Raw genomic sequence first — 23,619 nt, 5'->3', positions numbered from 1 at the left:
TTGACATCAAAACAAAGCAAGGACATGCAGAACAAAACGAGAAAATAATGCAACACAACACAACTACTATTTGCCAATGTGCGAGCTCTGAATAAGCACGGACGCGAGCGCAAGCGCGACTTTTGCCGGGAGATTGTGCGATCGCCATGGCGACCGCGGAAGGAATTTGTAGCAAAGTGCTTATTCAGAGCTCAGGGATTTATGAAAGAAAGCTTTTAAAAGGAGCAAACCTGATTGGCTGGTGCTGTTGTTGCGTAGGGGACACTTGTGGCAGGAGTTGTTGCTGCAGAGACAGTAGCAGGCGTAGCACTGTACATCATGGGTACTTTTTCAGGAAGGGAACCATGGAAGCAATGAACAGGTAGGTGGAGCATTATGGAAACCATGGCAACAGGTGTTTGGTTGGTTGGTAGGTAGGTAGGGTTTTTGTAGTTTGTAGTTTTTTGGTTTGGTCGTTTAGCAATGGTGTATATTACAGAGCAGCGAGCCATCGTTAGGTTAAACCAGCAGATGGCATGCAATCACGATGCAAAGCGAGAGAAGCATGGGAAACAAAACAATAAAAACAAAAAAAAACAGAGGAGAAAGGCTGATTATAATCACCTCAAGGAAATTTCACACCATAATCAGTTGTACCCAGAGAAGTCTGGCATGAGCGGTTAGTGCGGCCGACAGATTTACACGTGCCGTTAGCCCGGCTCTCGCGTCGGGCGAGACTTCCGGTATTGGTCCTGACATCTACCGCAAACTACACAGAATGGCCGTTCGTGTGCTCGTTTATCATCGAGTGGGCTATTTCTCTAGGAAACTGATCAAATTTCCCAATCAACACTACACAAGACAACACGATGTGCCTGTTATTCACAGCCTGTTTGCATGGATCTGGTGTTTTCACACAAATAAACGACTTTAAAATGACGGCTTAAAACAATGCATTGATGACGATAATAATACTAATAAAAATAATAATAACAGTCACTGTAAAAATGTAAAAGTACTAATATATATGAATTATATATAAATATAAAAAATATATTTAAACTTCAAAAGGCCAATGAATATGAATATATTAACATAAACTTTAATATTAATAATATAATAAATTAAAATCCACTGTAAATCATTTATAACAACTAATATGTAAAATACATAAAACAATAATAATAATAATAATAATAACAACAACAACAACGGTCACTGTAAAAAATGTAAAAGTAATAATATAATTGAATTTATGAATTAGACATGAATATATAAAATGTAAACTTTAAATGACCACTGTAAAAATGTAAAATAATATTAATATATAAACATAAACTTTAATATTAATCATAATAAAATAATAATAAAATCCACTGTAAGTAATTTATAATGACTAATACAGTAAAATACATTGAAATATGAATATTTACACTTTAAAGCACTATAATAATAGTAATAATAATAATAAAAACTGAATTTGAAAATTGAAAATTGGAATTTGAAATAATTAAAATAACTGAATAACATAAATATGTAAAATACATAGAATTCTTATGATAATAATAATAACAACCACTGTTTAAGAATGATTTTAAAATAATTTTACACTACACTGAATATGAATATATAAAAGATATAGAATTCCAATAATAATAATAATAATAATAAAAAAAATAATAGCCACTGATAAAAAATTTAAACGGAAATAATTTTAAATAAATTGAACAGCATGAATATATAGAATACATGATAATAATAATAATAATAATAATAATAATAATAGCCGCTGTTAAACTATTAAAATAGAAATAATTTAAAATAAATTAAATATGAATATATAAAATATACAGAATTCCGATAATAGTTATAATAATAATAATAATAATAGCAGCCACTGTTAAAAAATTAAAAATGAAATAATTTAAAATAAACCGAATAACATGAATATATAAATTATGCAGAATTACCTATAAATAATAATAATAATAATAATAATAATAATAATAATAAATATAGCCACTGTTAAAAAAAAATCGTAATTTGAAATAATCAAAACAAATTGAAATATATGAATATATAAAATATACAGAATTAATATAATAATAATTATAATAATAAGAATATTAAATATGCATTTGAAAATACTGTAAATTGCAAAATCCCAGAAAGAGAAATGCGAATATTTCAAACAAATAGAGCGCTCTTGCAGGTGAACAGAAGCCGAATAAAGCAGAAAACAGATTACTGATCAACATGTGCTAATTTGGTCGTTTGTGTGAAGTGAGAGTTTCTCGAGCTTCAAATCACCTGTAAGAGCGACTGGATCTCTACGTGAGGTGGGGAGAACAGACACACACAGACTGACAGACAGACAGACAGACAGACAGACAGGAAGAGGAGGAACCTACCAATGCTGCTAGCAGGAGCCATGCACAGAACTGACCCTGTGACCATGCAGTGAAGAGTGGAGAGAGGTTAATAGGGAAGAAAAACATATTAGACACAGAGCCAGAGATTCAGTATTCAGCATGCCATACAAATCCAATTAAGCTTGTCATTATAGATCGCTCGCTCCACCGTGTCGTCATTCCGGTTAAAAACGCCAGTATTCCAGGAAGATAAACTGGATCAATATTCGCAAAGGGCCGCAATGAGAGGACGGGAGCTTAGCGTTGTGAAATTAGAGCGCAGGGAAACAGTGTAGGAGAAGAGGAAGAGGGCAACAGGGCTAAAAACCAGCCACACACACACACACACACACACACACACACACACACAAGAGAGAGTCATGCGGTGAGCCAACGGCCACTCCTACGGTTAAAATAGACATAGTGCTGTTACAAAAGCCCTGGAGCTGGAGAAGAGGGAGGAACGGGGGCACAAGAGGATGGCTAAAAGGAAATACAACCACCATGTGGGTGTGTGATGACAAAATACACCTACGAGGGATTAGACAGCCGGACTCGCTCTGAGATCCTACGTATAAAGAGAGAGCTTTTTCTGTGTCTATTGTTATAAAAATACCGCAGCAGGTACGCCTGCAGGTACAGAGCCACAGTAGGTGGAATATATATGGCTATTGTTTACTGTAACGCACTGTGATTAATGTACACACTGCATATTAAGCCAAATAATCGACGATAAACAATGCTTTCAAACTTTGATTACATGCAATATTCTATACATATTAAAAGCGTCTAAAAATTGTTTTCAAATATTTATAGATAAATGTTATATTTATTTCTAATATAATATTGAAAAATAAAATGAAATTGAAATCTATTATATATTATCACATTTTGTTTGATAGTCATTTAAAGTATTTTAATATATTTTTAAATATATTAATTTTAAATAAATACAGTATAAAATATAAAATGTTGTCCGCCAGGCAAAAAGAGAATATTCAGCTTTTTTTTTTTTATCAGCATCTGCAAATTCTACAATTGCAATAAACAATATTTTAAAATATTTCAATATTAATTTTATGTATTACATATATTTTGTTTATATAAATGTATATATATTTATACACATAAAATACATTTTTGTAATTTCTGCAATTATGTAGTTTTTTTATTTAAATTAATTAATTATAAACAACTGCAGTGTTATTTTAGTATCACTGAGATACTATTACAGCTATAATTAATATTTTTTATATTTATGTTTTCACTTTAATTTAAAATTTTTAAAATTAATTTTCATTTCAGTTTTAGTTTATTTTAACACATCATGTTAAACCAAATTAAAATAAGAAATGTCGCCTTAGCCACTAGTTGATTCTTTAAAAAAATATATAAATATATATTTTATTTAATTTCAGCTAACTTTTATTTTATTTTATATATTTAAAAAAAAAAAAAAGTATGTTGTATGTTTTACTTTTAGTTTCAGTTTTAGTTCATATATTTATATATATATTAATTTAATTAATTAATTTTCAGTTTTAGCTTATTTTAACACATTGTGTTAAACTAAAATAAAATAAGAAATGTTGCCTTGGCCACTAGCTTATCTTTTTTAAAATATATATTTTATTTAATTTCAGTTAACTTTTATTTAATTTAAAATAAATTTATTTTTTCATGCTGTATTGTTTTACTTTTAGTTTCAGATTTAATTTTTTTTCAAATTGATTTTCAATTCAGTTTTAGTTTATTTTAACACATTACGTTAAATTGAATTAAAGTAAGAAATGTTGCCTTGGCCACTAGCTGATTTTTTTTTTTAAATATATAGTTTTATGTAATTTCATTTGACAATTTTAAGTTATAAAAATTAAATTAATTAAATTTAATGTGTTTGTTTCAGTTGTAGTTAACTACAAAAATTTCAATCCAAAAACTGTAATATGTATCAGCATTATGTATTGTCCAATATGTTGGGAGTCATGTATATATAAATCACTGCGCTGTATCTGCACAGATGTAAATGCGTTTTAGTATGCAGATCAAAGAATTTTCTAATTTAATCTATGGCCGGCTATCATTTTTAGATCAAAGTATCCCAACAGCAGAGTCCAAATTCAAATCAGCAGCGCTCTCGAAATAACGTCTGTATTTTCCCTCACGCATTAGTATTCCGTGCACACGCGCTGCATGCAAAAGGGACACGCGGCTGTTTAAAAGCCTCGGTTATGACGTTACGCCGGCATCGGAGAAGAGAAAGGGGGTGTAATGTTTAAAGGGTGACCCAGGGATTAATACAAAGCAGTGCGGGCGGCGTGTGTGTGTGCGTGGGTTTGTACGTGTGCATGCGTGTTTGTTCTCACCTGTGGGAAAGAACGCAGCGGTGGGCTGCTGAAGCTGTGCGCTGGCCAAAGCCTGTTGGTAGTGCAAGACACTGGGGTTGAAGAGCGTGCTGGCCCCGTTACTCTTTTCTAGTGCCGGTCTCTTTGGTAGGGGCTGCAGGACTCCGTGGGGAAACGCCTGAGCGTGAAAAAGTACATGCACGAGTTAAACCAAGTTTGCATGCATGCACCACTTATATATAGCAATGCACATGTTGACTCGAAGCTGCATCGCTCCGTTTTACACAAGGACAACCGTCGCTAGATACTTAAGCAAGGCACTTACGTTTACTAGATAAAGCTACTTTACTTTGAAAGACGGCACACATTGTTTCTTCAAAATTGACTAGAGTGACTTTTACTGTTTCTATCAAAACAAAGAAGCCAAATTAAAAACTTCTGTGAGTCGCTACAGTACATTAAAAAGCTACATGCAAAGCAAAAGGTGAAAGGTCATAGTACCAGATCTACAGATGCCTCGAGGGGTCGCTTCATTGCTTTGGCAGTCGACTGAGTCTTTTAATAGCAGGCAGCGAGCACATGATGGCAGTGGGCCAATGGGATTCAAGCGTATTAACATACAGGTAACAGCAAGCAGAGGTGCATCATGGGGACAGCATTGCATTGTGGAATAGGTGAGAAGGAAAAAAACAAAAACAAAAATAATCTGAATGCAGTAATACCACATACAAAACAATAGGCATGCACATAAACGAAAAAACTCCTCTCAAAGAAACATTTCGCTACGTTCTGAATTAGTACGGAAGCAAAAAGCATCTACAATACCTGTGTTAAAAGCGGCAGAAATCAACAGTCTCACCGTTTACCAATCAAACACGCTAATGGGATTGTAGATATTAGTGTTATGAAAGCTCACTGCATTAAACACACCCGACGTCGGCTGTCGAAGGCTTTCGTGCGCGTGTGGCGAATTCAAATCTAATGACGGCGCCATGTCAGGTAGGCTTTTCTTTGGCTCTTCTTCATCGAACGCCAATTTGATCAGCCCATGCTTCGTCTTTCTGGGCAATTTAAACAAATGCTTTGACATTTACCCCCACCAAAGGAAATAAAAGGACGCCGCCTTCCCTGACATTTGTTTTTGTCACAATAAGTTGCAATTTTTACCAGCTAGCCACATGTAAAACAACCGATGTGAGTGATCACAGAATGTGGAGCTCTGTTTATTCTTATATTTCTTGTACGAGTTATTTTTTATTCTGGCCCATGTGCTAATTTAATTTCAATATTTATATGCAACTAACATTGCACACTGCAATATTCCTCACCAATAAAACGCCATGCAAAAGTACTGGTAATAAGCAATAAGATGTGGCTCGATGGAATGACTGGCAGCAAAAAAGGACGCTTGAAATGAGATGACGCTGAGGGCCATGCAGAAATGCTTGAAATCAGAATAGCCACACAAAGAAAAACTAGAATGTCGAATGAAAAAGAAAAAAAAAGCATGTTTTTCTTTATAATAAAGTCACAGATTACAGTAAAAGGATTGAACTAGATGATGCATTATTCAAAAACATTTTATTGACAAGAAAAACATATACGTTTGGACTCCTTTTGAAGCTCTGTTCCAAAACCTAGTGAGCTGCATTGCTGTCTACATAGGATGCTCCCTTTACGAGCATAAATGACTTATTTAGAACACTCTACATAGGCAGCAACTTAAAAATAATTAATTCCAAAATAGTATTTTCAGATGCAACACGTATTAAAAACATGGATCAAGCTGTCATTTTTTTATTATTTAACTACTTAGTGATAGTTTCTGCTGAGCTTGTTGCATATATTTTGGAATCCTCCCTGAAGGATATTCGCTGCATGAATTTATGCAAAACTAGGTGCGGCATAATAATGCACAAATTTCTTGGAACAGTCGGCGTCACGTATACAATAGAGTCTAGTGCTGTCTAGGAAGAAAGATCAGTAGGTTTAGGAATAGAGCTTGCATGTATACTTTTAATAAACATCAGAATAAGATGCACTTTAATTGTTTATGTTGAAGGTATTCTCGTAACCAAGAGTTGAACGTTTTGCTCCCCTCCGCCAACATAGAGAACCATTAAAATAAACATGCCACCCACGGGGATTTATCATACGGAATTACATAACCTTCCACTGGTGAAAAAAACAAAAAAACAAAAAAAAACAAAGAGAAACTAAAAGACAAGAAAATGAAGACTATAATCTGACTTTTAAACCCTTTCGCATTTGGGGTCGGGCGCAGGGATCGATTGCTTCAGCTTTCCTACAGTAACTGGCCCGGTTTGAACCCTAGAAAAAAAAAAATCTGTTTTGTTATCTGCATTACATCATAATCAGGGAAAGGACATTGCACCTTAAGGCTGACAGCGTTTTACCCTGTAGCCAAAGCTGGTGGTTTATCTCAGGTCGCTGAATGCACGAGAAACATGGGGCTTTATTTTCACTCTTGTTTTATTGTTATGGCTGGTGAGCCGTAACTGTCCTCGCGTCACCCTCTGACCCAGACGCCACAGTGGAAAAAGACAAAAGGTTCAGGGCAAAAGCAAAAGCGAAAATGGAGTAAACAGCAAAACGAATGAGGCCAAGCGTGTGAGTGCCATGACAGCAAACGCGCCAAACTAAAACCACACCGGCGTGAGATGTGGAAGCGGGAAAGCTTGCTGCCAAGTGCCGTGTCTACACCGCGAGTGAGTGACGCGACCAAACTATATTTAAACTGACGCATTGTTTGCACATTTTCAACAGCAAGTTCATCATGTCGCATTTGTTGCGTTGCATTGTAAGCTTGCAGGACCAAACTACATCACTATAGTTATAATCAATAAAATGAACGTTGGAGTGCAAGGAAACTATATTGTTTCCATTTTAAATGGCAAACTCATGCATGCTGCATTGGTTGCATCACACTGTAAAATTGCAAAGTATTGCAAGTTTCACTGATTATAACAGGAGCGATCTAGTTTTCCAGTGTTGCATTGCTTGCAATGTCGAAAAAAGTATTTGCTTTCATTATGATCAACAAAACAGTTTACACCGCATACACACAATGTCAAGCTCTGTCCCGTCGCATTGCTTGCAAGGTATACAACTTCAGCAGGAGCAAAAACAGTTGTCTTGTGTTGTTTCTCTCGTTGCAGTATACATAAATCTAAATCACTCATTATAAACAGGGCTTGAACTGTGTACACCACAATCTAGTGATGCAATGCGATAAAACGTGATCAAGTCGCAATCTATTTTTCTTGTAAGCACATTGTGCTCTCATTATAATAAAAAAAGCTGCACTGCAATGCAACACCACAATGCAAAGCTATTTGTACCACTAACATGCAAGTTTTCTTGCATCTCATCACTCTTTTCTGTTGATTATAATGGGAGTGATGTTTTGTTGCACCACATTCTTTGCATGCAATGTAAGCAAAACAAGTTTATTTCATTACATGAAACGAAGCTATCTACAAGCATGCAATATCATGTTTTATTGCGTCACCCCACTCATAATGCAAAGAGTTCTGCTGATTATAAGAGAAGCAGTCTTGTTTTGCTGTGTTGCTCTCTTGCAGCATAGAAAAAGTAATGCAATCAACAAATCTGTCTACACTGCAAATTTGCAATACTGGTTTTCATGCATCACTCACTTGCAGCACACATGGTTTCATTGGTTTTTAAGTGAGTGCTGATGTTTTGTTGCATTGCTTGCTTGCAGTACAGACAAAATTAGATTGCTCCCATAATTACCACAACTGTCTATAATGCAAGTAAGCAATGCAACAAAATTGAAAATCGCATGCACGGTGCTTAAAGCGGTGTACAAAACTCTGTGTTGCATTACATCACTCACTTACAGTGCAGATTTTGTTAGTTTTAAAGGGTACACTGTAGTTTTGTTGCATTGCTCACTTGCAGTGTAGACAAAACTAGATTGCATCCATCAAAAATCAACAAAACTGTTTAGGCTGCAAGAGAGCGATGCATCAAAATTGCATGCATGCAAGAATTGCGACACAACAAAACTTGATAGCGGCTGTTATTATCAAAGCCATATACATCAATAAAACAATTTTTACTGCAAGTAATGCAATGCAATTAAAACTGGATACAAGCAAAGATTGTGACGCACCAAAACTTGATTGCTCCTGTTGTAATCAAAGCCAAATACATTTCTAATGCAAACTAAACTTTCTCTTCGCTTTCTTATAGCGGTGCTTGAAAAACTCTCCGTCGTTTGCTTGCAGTATAGACAAAAACATAACTTGCTTTCTAGGCTGCAAGCAAGCATCAAAATTGCATGCATGCAAGGATTGCGTCGCAACAAAACTCGATAGCGCCTGTTATTATCAAAGCCATATACATCAACAAACAATTTATACTGCAAGTAATGCAAGGATTTAACATTGCATGCATGCAAAGATTGTGACGCAACAAAACTTGTATCTATTCTAATCGAAGGCATATACATTGCTAGTGCAAAACATCTATCTTCACTTTTGCATGGTGCACGAAACTCTTTGCGTCAATTGCTTCCAGTGTAGACAAAGCTAGATTGCTGTCTAGCATGCAACAAGTGATGCAACAAAATTGCATGCATGCAAGGATTACGACACAAACTCGACAGTGGCTGTTATTATCAAAGCCATATACATCAATAAAACAATTTACACTGCAAGTAATGCAATGCAATCAACATTGCATGCATGCAAAGGTTGTGATGCAAAACAAAACTTCATAGCACCTGTTATAATCGAAGCCATATACATTGCGACTGCTTTCGCATAATGGTGCACAAAACTCTTTGCGTTGTTTGTTTGCAGCGTAGACAAAAACCTAGATTGCTGTCTAGTCTGCAAGCGAGCAATGCATCAAAATTGCATGCATGCAAGGATTGCGACGCAACAGAACTTGATAGCACCTGTTATTATCAAAGCCATATGCATCAACAAACAATTTACACTACAGGTAATAGAAAGGATTTAACATTGCATGCATGCAAAGATTGCGATGCAACAAAACTTGATTGCTCTTGGTATAACTGAAGCCATATACACTGCGAGTACAAAACACCACTAAATTTCTTCGCTTTCGCATAACAGTGCGTGGTTTACTTGCAGTGTAGACAAAAAGTTAGATTGCTATCCAGAATGCAAGTGAGCAATGCAACAAAATTGCAACTGTTATAATCGCATTGCACAAAACTCAGTGTCGTAGTTCTGTTGCATTGCATCGCTCGCTTGCAGCGTAAACACTCGATAGAACTTAGAAATGAGAGCAGCCTGGCAAGCCGCCCAAGATAAAGTTTAGCTTGGATAACAGATGAACCTGTGCATGCACGTCAGTTTGGCATGAAGATGTCATCCATCTCCTTAATTTAATCTTGACTGATCTAAGGAAAGTAGGCCTCCCATTGGGCAGAGAAATGGGGAAGTAAGCCGCCCCGTGACCTTGTGCAGTCAAGGGTGTGAGCAAAGAAGCTTTTAAGCCATCGCGCTTATTATATTAATATCCTATTCCTAATAATGATCGCATCAGTACGATACTATAGATGGATAAGAAGGGGGAGTGATTTTTATCACACTGCCTTCTTCTGAAGCAGCTCGTGTCTTTGTCTCTCTCTCTTTACTCACCCTGTTTAATAGGACTAAAATCCTCCGGGGACGAGATAAGGGAGTCGACACCGATTTGGCACGCAACCCCGCCCAGATTCTGGAGATGGGTCATGGCTATATAATAATAAAGCAGTGCTCCACATTTAATGTGCTAACATCATCAGATATCTCAATCGCAAGCTCCGCGGGCACGTCTCAACATGTGTTGTCAATTGATTTTATCATGCACAGAACCGAAAACGGTTTCACAATTCTAAGCACTGCCTTGGTTACGATTCAATGTGTCGTGACAATGCGGTAAATTAAATCCTGCTGTAAATTAAATGCAGCTGGTGAGGCACGGTGGTGTAATTTTAAAACTCGAACACACTTTAATGTTTTGCACAACATGACTCTTCAAAACGTACAATTGTATGCATGTTATTTTGAAATCGATTGTGCATGATTAGCTCACCATGGCTGCAGCGGCGGCCTGCGCTGCGACGGCAGTCTGGTTGGCCTGATGCTGGGCTGCTTTGATCTTGGCCTGCAGGTGCGCCGGAGGGTGGAAATACTTGCACTTCTCGCGCGAGCAGCGGCTCTTGATGTAGTCCATGCACACGGTGACCGTGTTGTCGCTCGTGTCGATCATCGGGCTGTCGCTGGGATGGGCGAAGCGGCAGTCGGTCTCGCCGCGCGCGCAGTTGCCCCGCTGAAACTCGCGACACACCTGGTCGCGGGCGTTCGTGGACGCAAACCAACACGCACACAAAACAAACAGAACACAACAGAAATATGCAAACAGAGACGTGAGTCATTGAAGTTTTCACCAAAGCTTTTATGTATGAGCACAGGTACGTAAATAAACACACACGGTGATGAATATTAACAAAGGCAACAACAGGCTCTCGGTGTGGGAGGGCCGCAGAGGAACGGAGCCTCTTATTATCACAGACATCAGTCAGTTGCTAAGTGATCGCACATTTAGTGACACACACAACCTTCAACTGTTATTGTTTCAACCACGCTGATCATTTTCTTGCAAGGCAGCGCTGCATTGAAATGCATCACACTTCTTTCTATCTTTCCTCACACTTTTTCGCAATTAATTCATCTCCATCTTTAACATACAGATGAAAACTGTTGGTTTTCACAAACTCTAAATGTACTGCAGCAGAGTTTTAAAATCTCTCAGTGACCTTGACTTTGTTCAAATGTTCAATGTTTAGAATTTAACCAACAATGATGAATCTAATATTTGCATATTGATTTATGATTGGTCTTTATTTTAATTTTAGATTTTTTTTTTGCATATAATTGCATACTCAATTATGACAGGTGTTTTTTTGTTTTCTTTTTTAACATGTGACCCTGGACCACAAAACCGTCGTAAGCAGCACAGGTATATTTGTAGCAATATCCAATGTATGGGTCAAAATGATCGTTTTTTCTTTTAGGACAAAAATCATTAGGATATTAGGTAAAGATCATGTTCCATGAAGATATTTTGCAAATATCCTACAGTAAATATATCAAAACTTAATTTTTGATTAGTAATATGCATTGCTAAGATATTCATTTGCACAACTTTAAAGATTTCAGATTTTCAAATAGGCCAAATATTGTACTATCCTAGCAAACCATACATCAATGCAAAGCTTATTTATTCAGCTTTCAGTTGATGTATAAATCTCAGTTTCAAAAAACTGACCCTTACGATTGGTTTTGTAATCCAGGCTCACATATAATTGCTTAATGGATCACGGTTCGTTTTTCTTTCATCCTTTTATATTCATGATTGGCCTTTTCTCGCATTTTAATTTGCATACTGAATTATGATTGGTCTTTTCTTACTTTTGACATTTCTTTATAATGAATTATAATTATGATTAGGTTTTTCATTATTTTAACTTATTACTGGTCTTTTTTTTAACATATAATTACATACTGGAATACGATTGATCTTTATAGTTTTTCTTTTCACTCTTCTTTGCATTTACTTGCATAAAGAACTGCAATTTCTCATCATTTCAGATTATTTCTATTTTATGTCCTTCAATATAATTAATTTTTCTTTCGACCAATTGCATAATTTATTTTACTTTAGGTTTGACTACTTGGTTTCAGATATTTGCTCCTACTGATCTACAACAATGCATCATTTAGGACTAGAAAGCATTGTAATACATTATGTTTTTTAATAAAATAAAACTTTTTGCAAGCAATATATTAAAGGCAAATATTTTATTATATTAAAGTAAATAGTCTGAGTTAAAAGCATGAACTAATCATATTTATTTTAAGCTTTAAATCATGTTTTTTAACACCTAATACCATTAAACTGCGCCTGGTTCAGAAATTATGAGGTTCATCTTAAGATGATTGAAATGAAAGCCTCATAATGTCTCAGTGTGACGCTTTACCTCGAGCTTGTCCGTGCGCAGAAGTTTCTGTGTGGAGGACGAGCTCGGCACGCTGACCGGCGGGCTGCCGGGGACGATGACAGGAGTGCTAGGGAGCATCTCTGTAGGGACCAGACCCATGCCGTGGCTCATGGGAGTCAGATACGGCGCGTAACTCAGACCAGGGTTGGAGCCCAGACCTTGGCTGACAGGAAATGTAGGCTGTAGAGAAGACAGTTAATATGAGAGAATTACAACTTCACCACTAAAAAGCAGTTTACCCAAAAATTTACTCATTCTCAGGTCAGCCAAGGTGTAGATGAGTTTGTTTCTTGGTTAGATTTGGAGAAATATGTGTTATCACTTGCTCACTAACGAATCCTCTGCAGTGAATGGGTGCCGTCAGAATGAGAGTCCAAATCGCTGATAAAAACATCACAATAATCTACAAGTAATCCACACCACTCCAGACCATCAGTTAACATCTTGTGAAGTGAAAAGCTGCCTGTTTGTAAAAAACAAATCCATCTAGATGTTTTTAACTAAAAAAGAGTCCAAAACCCATGATAACGCTTCCTCCAGTGAAAAAGTCCTTCTCCTGTTGTTTCTTTCATCAAAATCCAACCACATGTTTGATTAGAGCTGTTCTGGACTTTTGGCTTGTAAACGGTGCTTGACCTGTGCAGATTTCTCTCCTGATTCAGACCAGACCACTTTGATATTAACTGATGGACTGGAGTGGTGTGGACTACTTGTGGATTATTGTGATGTTTTTATCAGCAGTTTGGACTCTCATTCTGACGGCACCCATTCATAGTAAAGGATCAATTGGTGAGCAAGTGATGTAATGCTACATTTCTCCAAATCTGATGAAGAAAATCTCATCCACATTTTTTGGTAAACTATTCCTTTAACCCTAGAACATTTTCGGGGCACCTGACATGCCTGCAATTTTCTTTGTTTTTTCAGACCTTTTCTAGCAGTTAGCATCAAGTCCCACATACCATTCTAAACAAGAACTTGAAGTTTTAGTCTAGCTAATTTAAAGTCCAAATTTTCCTTTTGTCTTCTCTAAGAATGAATGAATTTCCAAAATTTTAGGAAAAACGCTAGCAACAATTAGACTTTTTTTTTTTTTTTTTTTTACTGTGTAGTCACAGAAATTCCTGAAGTTTGAATTTTTTTTCTTTAGAAAGTTGTATTTGGGTGTTTCACACTTCTAAATAAAATTTTGTCTAGATATAACATTCCCCAAGCAAGTTATAGCCATGTATTACAATATTGTTATAGGTGCTTTTCAGTGAAATACTGAAGTCTATTTAGTTTACTGACAAAATAGATGTGTCAAAAAATGTTTAGGAAGTAAATCAAAACAGTGTTAGATAACTACCAAAACACAGTTAAAAAAAAAAAAAAAAAAAAAAAAAAAAAAAGTGAGTTTTCTTCTTTTTCCTCAGAGAAATAACAGTGCACCAAGTAGTGAAAACAATTTGTTTTGTGCATCAAATATACAAACTGTGCAACTGATTTACAAACTACACACAAAATGAGAGAGAAATATACAGAACAAAATAGTGCAAATGATCTTTATAAACTATATAAAAATAATTTACATAATAAACAGCCAAATGGTTCAATCCGCTGGCTGTATTCCACGTCGGATTCGGACTGCGCATAGCCACCTGAAAACATAAATTTCAGTGCTTTATCTGATATGTACCACTGTTTCATCCTTGTTTTTGGAATGTTTCATGCATGCATGATGCACTTTACTTTCACTTTGCATTTGTTCACATTTCCAAAGAAACAGGCTAACTGGTGGTTCAAAAGTCCAAAACCTATGTTTATTTCTGAACAGATGACAGTTTGAACCAATCTGGGCATAGGGGTGGGACTAAGCATCAACAATTGTTCCTGTTTGGCTCAGAGGAACGAAATGCATTGGCTTCCTCTGACAAATCAATGTGGATCAAAAAGTGATGTCTTAATCTACAAAACTACAGCTTTTGAATGTCTAAATGAGACAAAAGTAATGCATCCAAAAAGCAGAATATCAGCTTTATGATACTTTTTAAAGCATTCAGGTTGGATTAGTTCAAAAGTTATTAAATATTTAAGAACAACAGTTATTTTTAGCTGCGGGCGGCTGTCTCTGTCTTTCAGGGTTAAGTAAAATAAGTATGTAGCTAGATAGGATGACAAACAGATAATACTTACCACTGGTTGCATCGTGGTGCCAGGGATCATGAACTGCATCTGCTGCGCTAGCATCGCTGCTGCGGTCTTCTGCTGGATGAGGTTGTTGCGTCCGTTGATTTCCAGCTGCGTCTTCAGATGCGCCGGTGGGTGAAGGTACTTACAGTTCTCTCTCGTACACCGACCCTGCGGCAAGAAAAAAAAAAAAAAGACAACTCGTAAGTATCTCAGTTGGACAGAAATGAAAACTTTTGCTGATGTCTTCTGAGCCCAATAATCTCTAATTTATCTCAAAAGAGTCTCAACTTCAAGCCCACAAGTCAGAAATCTCAAGACTTAATGGTCTGACCTGCTATTCACATTCATTTTATTGCTCTCTTACTTGAAAAATGAAAAACAACATTACAACCTACATGAAAAATCAAGCAGCATCAATGCAGTGCTTCATACTGCAATATTTATTAAGGAGGCCAAAGTTAGACGAATATTCAGCACAAGGTCAAGCGTGTGTTTGCATTAAACCTCCACTGCAGGATATCCAGTGACACGGGAGCCCGAACTGATACAGAGATGTGAAAAATAGTGGAGGAGGGGTTAAAAACGCAGCGGTAGCACATACTGCGGACATGGAGAGACACAGAAAGAGAATCTCACTGCCTCTGCAGATGCTGCGTTGCCCTGCATGCGCTCTACAGCATCAGCTGCTTGCTGGAGGTGTGAGATCTCCACGGTAACCTTGAGCACAAATATCACATGCTCATGCTACTCACAAAACAAGATAACTGAAGCAAACGGAAGAAAACACACTGTAGATGTCATTAATTAAAATAATAATTCATTAATACGTTAATTTTAATCATCAGATTATAAATATTTTATACATTTCTATTTTAAATATTATAAATATTTTAAATAAAATATACTATATTTTGAAATCCTTTTTTAGAAAATAAATAAATTACACTTTTCTATTTCTTTTTTAGTATCTGTGCAAAATGTAAAAAAAAAATTAAAAAGATACTTAAAATTGTGTATGTTTACATTTTAGAACTGCATTTTTTAAAGTACACATTTCTATTTTAAATAGTGTTTAATGTCTCTGCTAAATTAAGAAATATAAAAATAAATATTTTAAATTTTTAAATTTTTGATTTAATTTTTATAATTATTTTAATTACACATTTTTATCTCTAACTAATGTACTTTTATTTTTTTTGTTTTCAGGATATCTGCTAAATTACATAGCAAAGCAGAAAAGAAATTTAAATCTCATTGCATGAACTTATTTTTAAAAAAACTACTGTTTAATATTTTTTCATTAGTGGTGTTTGCAAAGTCAAGCATCGATATTATATATTGCTGTTTTTAATATCTCTGCTAAATAAAGTAAAAAAAAACAACAACGGTCCTTTGCATGAGGAAATACCTTTTTTTAATCTAAATGCATAAACATATTTTTACAATACTACTGTCTATTTATTTATTTATGGTCATCAGTGGTATCTAATAAAGCCTCTATTATTTTATATTTATTTTTTTTTTTTAATATATTTTGCAAATTGTTTTCAATCTTTGTTGATAATTCGCTGGAGTGCCACTACCTTTAAAATACATAAATACAGCCAGTTTGACATGTTTTGGATGAAGATATGAAGTTTCATCAATATCAAGCCTTTTTGTTTGCAACTTTCATAAAAAAAAATAGATGTTTATGCATGTATGCTAAAGCTGCTTACATAACCAAAAATGTCATTAACAATAAACAAATGACATGCAAATAGTTGAAAAAGGTGTGAAATACTGATGCACATATGCGTGAATGTACAGCAGCTTTTCCATTTTGCACTTTCTTTAATTTCCCTGCTAACTACAAGTCATCTAATGACACAAGCATTGCGCTAACTGTCAGATCATATACTGTGACACTATAACTAGCTCATTACTAACCAGATGCCTCATAAATGCAAAAATTAAAAGTGGAGCAAAAGTCTCTGTATAAACCATATGCACTGCATAACTTTGTATTTAATCATAATATTTGTCTGCATCAAGGTTACGAAGCAGAAACGTAACCTATATAGGCTTTTGTGTGCTCTCTGCATTGTTGCAGGGAGGTCACAAATCCCTTGAAAACATCTTCGAAGCGCTGACAGGAATGTGCACAGTCAGCTTATCTGAGTTCTTGCTTGCTTACGGTGGTTTATGACAACAAGGATAAAAGCGCAAGACGTCCAGGTATCCTTCCTTACTCGGATTACAATGGAGATAGCGTGCTATAAATAACACGAAACTAGATCTAAATGAAGCACGCTGTCATTTCAATAATCTCCAAACAGTTAAACAATGCTGAATCAGCTCACTGCAGCCCACCGCATATGTGCCGCAACAGCGCGAACTGAGATATGTGACTTTTGCTAATGCATTCGAGACCTCTGGTGATTGATCAGACCCAAAATACGATGCATTTGCAATCATTTAAAAGCTTTACGTTATTGACTGAAAGTCAAAGCTTTGTGTTTTCGCTCAATTATTCGATAGATGGAAGCAGGATTCCACCAAATGACTTGTCTAATACACCAGCTGTATTATAAATGATGCTAATATCATTCATTATCAACACAATCAATTATAGGCCAAGCTGAAGACAGGTCTAGACACTTAACACCCTCAAATTCCCAAATATGCAGCGCTGTAATCCACGGGATCAGGGTGCCGGTGCAAAGGGGCTATCAATATCCCTCCTGGAATAACAGCGTTGCTCAGCCGTCCAGCCAAAAGCTGAGAGGTGTCAAAGCCAATCAGTCCGGGCCACAAGACGGACTCTCACAGCCGCTGACGAAGTGACGGATGTTGAGGAGAAGCGAAAGACATTCGATAGAGGACTTCCACCGCTATCGGGATTTTCGGGTGCTGTGCAAAGGATCGTAGTGGAATATGTATGAGAGGTTTGATTTGCTGTGTGCGGCCTGAGAGACTGCTGATTCAATAATGAAGGTCTATTTTTACTGGTGAACTCGGCAGGAATGGCGCTGATGGAGGACAACGAGAAGCTCTGGATCAAATGACCAATCCTCCACATGCTACACAATACTGCATTGCTGCAATTAATGGAGGAACCGGATTTAGAAACCCGAGATGCCATAAAAAGCATTATATAAGAGAATTGTTAGAGAAACAATAAAAAAAAGAAGTATAAGGTTTATGGCTTATGTTCAAAGCATGCATGCATTAATGTGCATCTTGATTTGCCATATAAAACAGTCTTGGCTCATACTTAATAAAGTCCTGAAATAAAAAGGTGGTTTACTAACGCGACTTCACATCTGAATCTGAATTCTATTCTAGATGTAGCACAATTTTACACAACAGTTAAAAGATACATATATGAAAAAGGCATTTTGTTTGATAAATCTGTGTTATATAGGCTTATACGCATTTTACCCTATTATTCAAACACAAACTGAATTTTGGATTACACAAAGGTGCATTCACACTAACAGCCATTAAACCACTTTAGTTAGGTAAGATCCTACACTGTTTGGCCGCTGCATTCAGCTGTGTCAAGCAGAAGATTGTGCAATAGTCACTACATTGCCTTCAAATCAGCAACCTTCACTGAAAATGACTGCTTCACTTTGTTTTGTTGAACTGTTATCAGTGTGAACATTTCTTTACTTCAATTTACACTGTGTATTTACTATTCCTGACAATCTAAAGCAACACCTGATCAACCTCAACTGATTTGTTGCATTTTATGTCTTGAAAGGATAAAAGACACTATATCACACATGAACCTGAATTTGCACTGAATTGAGTTTTGGAGGTGTGTTCACACTGAATGTGATCAAACCGCTTCAGTTTGGCAAAAACCTATACTACTGGCTCCCATTTGAATGCTGTATTCGACAGCATTAAGCAAAGGATTGTGCAATAGTCACTATAGCCGCTTTTCCACTATCGGGCCGAACCGTTCTCTTCGCTTAACCGGCCAGTCAGCACGGATACGGTTCCATTTTCCACTGTGGTGCTGACTAAGTGCGTTAAGTCGTTGCCTTGGTAACGCAATTGTAATATAAACAGAGATATGATCAGATATTTCTGTTTTTGGGACTTCGTTAAATAACAGAAAAATAGGACACAACTATAAACAACGCAAAAAATAAAATAAACAGAAGGCGACGACAGGTATAATGTTACCAACTGAGGGGATATGCACGCCAACGGAGACGGACACAGAAAGTAAAACCTTTCTGAAAACTAACACATTTATTGACAGTATTAATGCATGAGCTATGAACGCAGCGTAACAGCTGTTTACTTGGCTGTTTGATCATATAGCGCTCTTTCGCTTAGCACACACATTCTATCAGCACGGTTTGGCACGGTTGTCTAACCGTGCCAACCAGGCTCAGGTGGAAACACAACTGGAACCGTACCTGACCGTTCTAAGAACCGTTCGGCACGATAGTGGAAAAGCGGCTTATATTGCCTTAAATCAGCAACCTTCACTGAAAATGACTGATTCACTTTGCTTTGTTGAACTGTTGTCAGGGGGAACACTCCTTAACATCTATTTACACTGTCCTTACTATACCTGACAAAGTAAAGCAACATATGATGCTCAACTGATTTGTTGCATTTTATGTCTTGAAGGAAAAAAGACTTAAATCTGCAACCTTCAATGAAAATAACTAATTCGCTTCGCTTTTTCAGTCTGTTGTTAGTGTTAACGCTCCTTAACAGTTTCCTTACTATGCATAACAATGTAAAGCAACATGCGAACAATTTTTCATTTGTTCCATTTCACGTCTTGAAAGAAAAAGAGACTGGTTTACAAACCCCACACCACAAAAATTAATTTGAATTAGCAATTAAACCGCTTCCGTTTGGAAGGATGCTGTGCTGCCGGCTCCCAACAGTATCAAGTGAAGGATTGTGCAATTGTGCTATAGTCAGTATATTGCCTTAAATCAGCAACCTTCACTGAAAATTACTGATTCACTTTGCTTTGTTGCTGCAAACCGTTGTCAGTGTGAACGCTCATTTACCTCTATTTACCTCTGTTTTCATCCTTACTATGCCTGACAATGAAAAGCAACACACATTCAAACTAGTTTAACTTTTTAGCATTTTATGTTTTGAAAGGAAAAGAAGATGGGTTTACCAAATGTAATCTGAATTTGAGATGAAATGAAATCTGTGACGTGAATCTTACTGTTGCACACAAGGCAATTACATAAAAATATCTGACAAAACACTTTATTGATCGCTTGGTTTCAACTGCAATGCAGTGCCCACATGGAATCTCACTGGTTCAAAACTGTGCCGTATGTAACTATTTTCAAGATCAAATGGTTTTTGATTTGACTTAATTTGTCACTTTGCGCTGCATTTTTCATTTAATGAAGACAGAAAGTTTACTTCTCATGGCATGCCTGGTTAGCACATGTATTTCAGACATAACCAGCCTCTGTTTTCTGTAGGTGAAAATGAAACACAGCCCAGATGTTGCCTGTCATGTTGCGTTCTAACTACTGTTTGCCAATTCAGTGAAAAATAACTACATTTGGAGTAACTTTGACCTCAATGGAAATACACAAACATAAAAACTTCCAAAGTCCCTGTGTTAACAATGTTAGCGAACAATGTAAGTCAACATTTAGTTTCATATACGTAAAAATAATGAAAAATAGGTTTATAGTCTTGTGAGCTGTGGGCCCTTGGACCCTACATGTCTGAGCAAATGAGTTAGACAACCATTAATACGGCGTGTACTCAATCTGCTGAGCTCAAGGGACTACTAGACTATGACACAAATATACTTTAAAATGGCGATACAATTTCTCTGATTGAAAAGAAAAATCAAGCAAATGTTGACGTGAAAGTCAGTGTACCGTTCTCTGTGACATTGCCGTGCGCTCGGGCGACGTGAGTGGTCTAGCCAGCGCTGATCGAAAGTACAGTGGGTCACGGCAGGCCCGTCACTCTCCCGCGCGGCACTTAAATAAATAGGCTTGATTACGAGGCTACGGCACAGTGAGAGAGCAAGATCAAAGAGGCTTAACGGGATGGGCTGAATGCTGACAAAGACAGTCTTCTGACATGAGCGCCCTTGTCATCATGTTGGGACTTTAATCGGACTGTCCCCGTTTCATACCTGTATGAGGCAGAACTGAATTCAGAATGCCTTCAATTCAACTTCAATTACAGAATTTGAACTGAGGAGGCAAACAAGATGAAGATTACAATTTGAGTGATAAACAAAACAATAGATAGACAGAATGATAGACAGATAGAATGACAGATAGATAAGCCGACATACAGATAAACAGAGACAAACATACGAACGATCGATAGATAGATAGATAGATAGATAGATAGATAGATAGATAAATACATATACAGACAGATAAACAGATGTTAGAAAATAGAATGATAGAACATTAGAACGATAGATAGAAAGAACAATAGACAGAATGATAGACAGACAGATAGATGTTAGAAAGACACAGAATGATAGAAATGATAGATGGATAGATAGATGATAGATAGACAGACACACAGATAGATAGATAGCAGAAAGATTGAATGATAGATAGAACGATAGAACTAGAACTAGAAGCCTAACGATAGAACAATGACAGAATGATAGCTAGAACGATAGATAGCTATTTAGATAGCTAGACAGACAGACAGAACAATAGACTGATAGAACGATAGACAGACAGACAGAGAGAATAGACAGACAGACAGATAGACTGTGAATAGATAGACAGACAGATAGATAGACAGACAGACAGAGAATAGATAGATCCCTTTAATTGACAGACAGACAGACAGATAGAACTATAGATAAGACAGATAGACAGAATACATAGATCCGTAGAATACAGATAGAAAGACAGATAGACAGACAGAATAGATAGATAGATAGATAGATAGATAGATAGAGACAGACATACAGATAGAATGACAGACAGACAGAGAATAGACAGATCCCTTTAGATAGAGACAGACATACAGATAGAATGACAGACAGACAGAGAATAGACAGATCCCTTTAACTGACAGACAGATAGACATAGAATGATAGACAGACAGACAGACAGAGAATAGATAGATCCCTTTAACTGACAGACAGACAGATAGATAGATAGATAGATAGATAGATAGATAGATAGATAGACAGACAGACACAGACAGACAGACAATAGACAGACAGACAGACAGACAGACAACAGATAGACAGACAGACAGACAGAGAACAGACAGATAGATAGATAGACAGACAGACACAGACAGAGAATAGATAGATAGATATATAGATAGAGACAGACAGACAGAACGATAGACAGACAGACAGACAGACAGAGAATAGACAGATCCCTTTAACTGACAGACAGACAGATAGATAGATAGATAGAACGATAGATAAACAGATAGACAGATGGACACAGACAGACAGAGAATAGACAGATAGACAGATAGATAGACAGACAGACAGACAACAGACAGACAGACAGACAGACAGAGAATAGACAGATAGATAGACAGACAGACAGACAGACACAGAATAGATTAGATAGACAGACAGATAGATATTAGAAAGGTAGAACGATAGAACGATCTTGCAGACAGACAGACAGAACAACAGAACAATAGACAGACAGAGAATAGATAGATCCCTTTAACTGACAGACAGATAGATAGATATAACGATAGACAGAAAATAGATAGATAGATAGATAGATAGATAGATAGATAGATAGATAGATAGATAGATAGATAGACAGATAGATAGATAGATAGATCCCTTTAACTGTGAACAGGAAATAATGGTGATTTGATGATGTGATTTAAACCCGTGTCGCCCACATGAGCACCACACACACGTGCCACGTCACATCACAGCTGTTTCAGTGCATTAGCGAAAGTCTTTCAATCAGTCGTGAGCACCAGAAGGGTATCAGGTAACCAGAAAGCTTTTAGACAAATTACCTCCACTTACTGTGAATGACTCCTCTGAACCCCTAAAAGCTCTCACCCCGTTCAAAGCACGGCCGCACCTGAAACATCGCAGCACGAATACCATAAATGACAGCAAACGTTCAGTACGGCCTCCTCAAACCAATCCTGGTGAGGATCGGGAACGCCGTTACTCATTTCACAGAGAGATTAGGATTAAAACCACTTAACCCATTTAATATCCGTGCCTCAGACTCAAGCCAAGCAATTCCCATCACTCGCCCATGTAAACGAAGCGCATTTTAGAGAAAATTAGCGTTTAGGCGAACATGCTAATTAGGGTATAACTGAGGTCAAACGGAAGTTGGCTGGCGGAATTAACGTCTCTAATAATAGATTTACACTGCAGGATAAAATCCCAGAATCTCCGTCCAAACGGAATAAATTCCCAGAGCGTTTTTACTGTCGTCTGTCCAAACACTCGCTGGTTTATGGCGGTGAAATGGCCTTTGTCACGCTCTATTATTTGACCGATCACGAGCGGCATATCTGACTCGACTCCGGTTTCCTTGATGTTCCGGCTCGCAGTCCAGAGTAATCCGACTGCGCTGGTGGGTGGGAGACAAACACAGGGGCCATTTTCAGAGCAGAAGGAGAATTGAGCCTCAGTTGTGGCCTTCAACACCCAAACATGCAT

At 36.8% G+C, this 23,619-nt stretch overlaps 1 protein-coding gene across 13 annotated transcripts in view; it reads right to left on the bottom strand.

Moving 5' to 3' along the window:
• The window catches only part of mbnl2 (muscleblind-like splicing regulator 2), a 79,265-nt gene that overhangs the window by 10,760 nt on the left and 44,886 nt on the right, over positions 1-23,619 (bottom strand). For 5 of the 13 annotated variants that reach the window (XM_051104836.1, XM_051104838.1, XM_051104837.1 and 2 more), the window contains exons 3-8: positions 14,979-15,143; positions 12,783-12,983; positions 10,835-11,089; positions 5,237-5,290; positions 4,757-4,913; positions 2,391-2,426 (exon numbers count right to left, since the gene is read on the bottom strand). In XM_051104836.1, coding sequence (XP_050960793.1) covers positions 2,391-2,426; positions 4,757-4,913; positions 5,237-5,290; positions 10,835-11,089; positions 12,783-12,983; positions 14,979-15,143 — 868 coding nt within the window. Of the gene's footprint in view, positions 1-230; positions 326-2,390; positions 2,427-4,756; positions 4,914-5,236; positions 5,291-10,834; positions 11,090-12,782; positions 12,984-14,978; positions 15,144-23,619 lie in introns of all 13 variants that reach the window. The other 8 variants (XM_051104841.1, XM_051104844.1, XM_051104846.1 and 5 more) reach the window with 8 other exon arrangements.

Source organism: Labeo rohita, unplaced genomic scaffold (assembly GCF_022985175.1).
Source record: "Labeo rohita strain BAU-BD-2019 unplaced genomic scaffold, IGBB_LRoh.1.0 scaffold_83, whole genome shotgun sequence".
Classification (NCBI taxonomy): domain Eukaryota; kingdom Metazoa; phylum Chordata; class Actinopteri; order Cypriniformes; family Cyprinidae; genus Labeo; species Labeo rohita.
The sequence above is the reverse complement of the archived record's forward strand: the minus strand, read 5'-3'. Positions and strand labels throughout refer to the sequence as shown.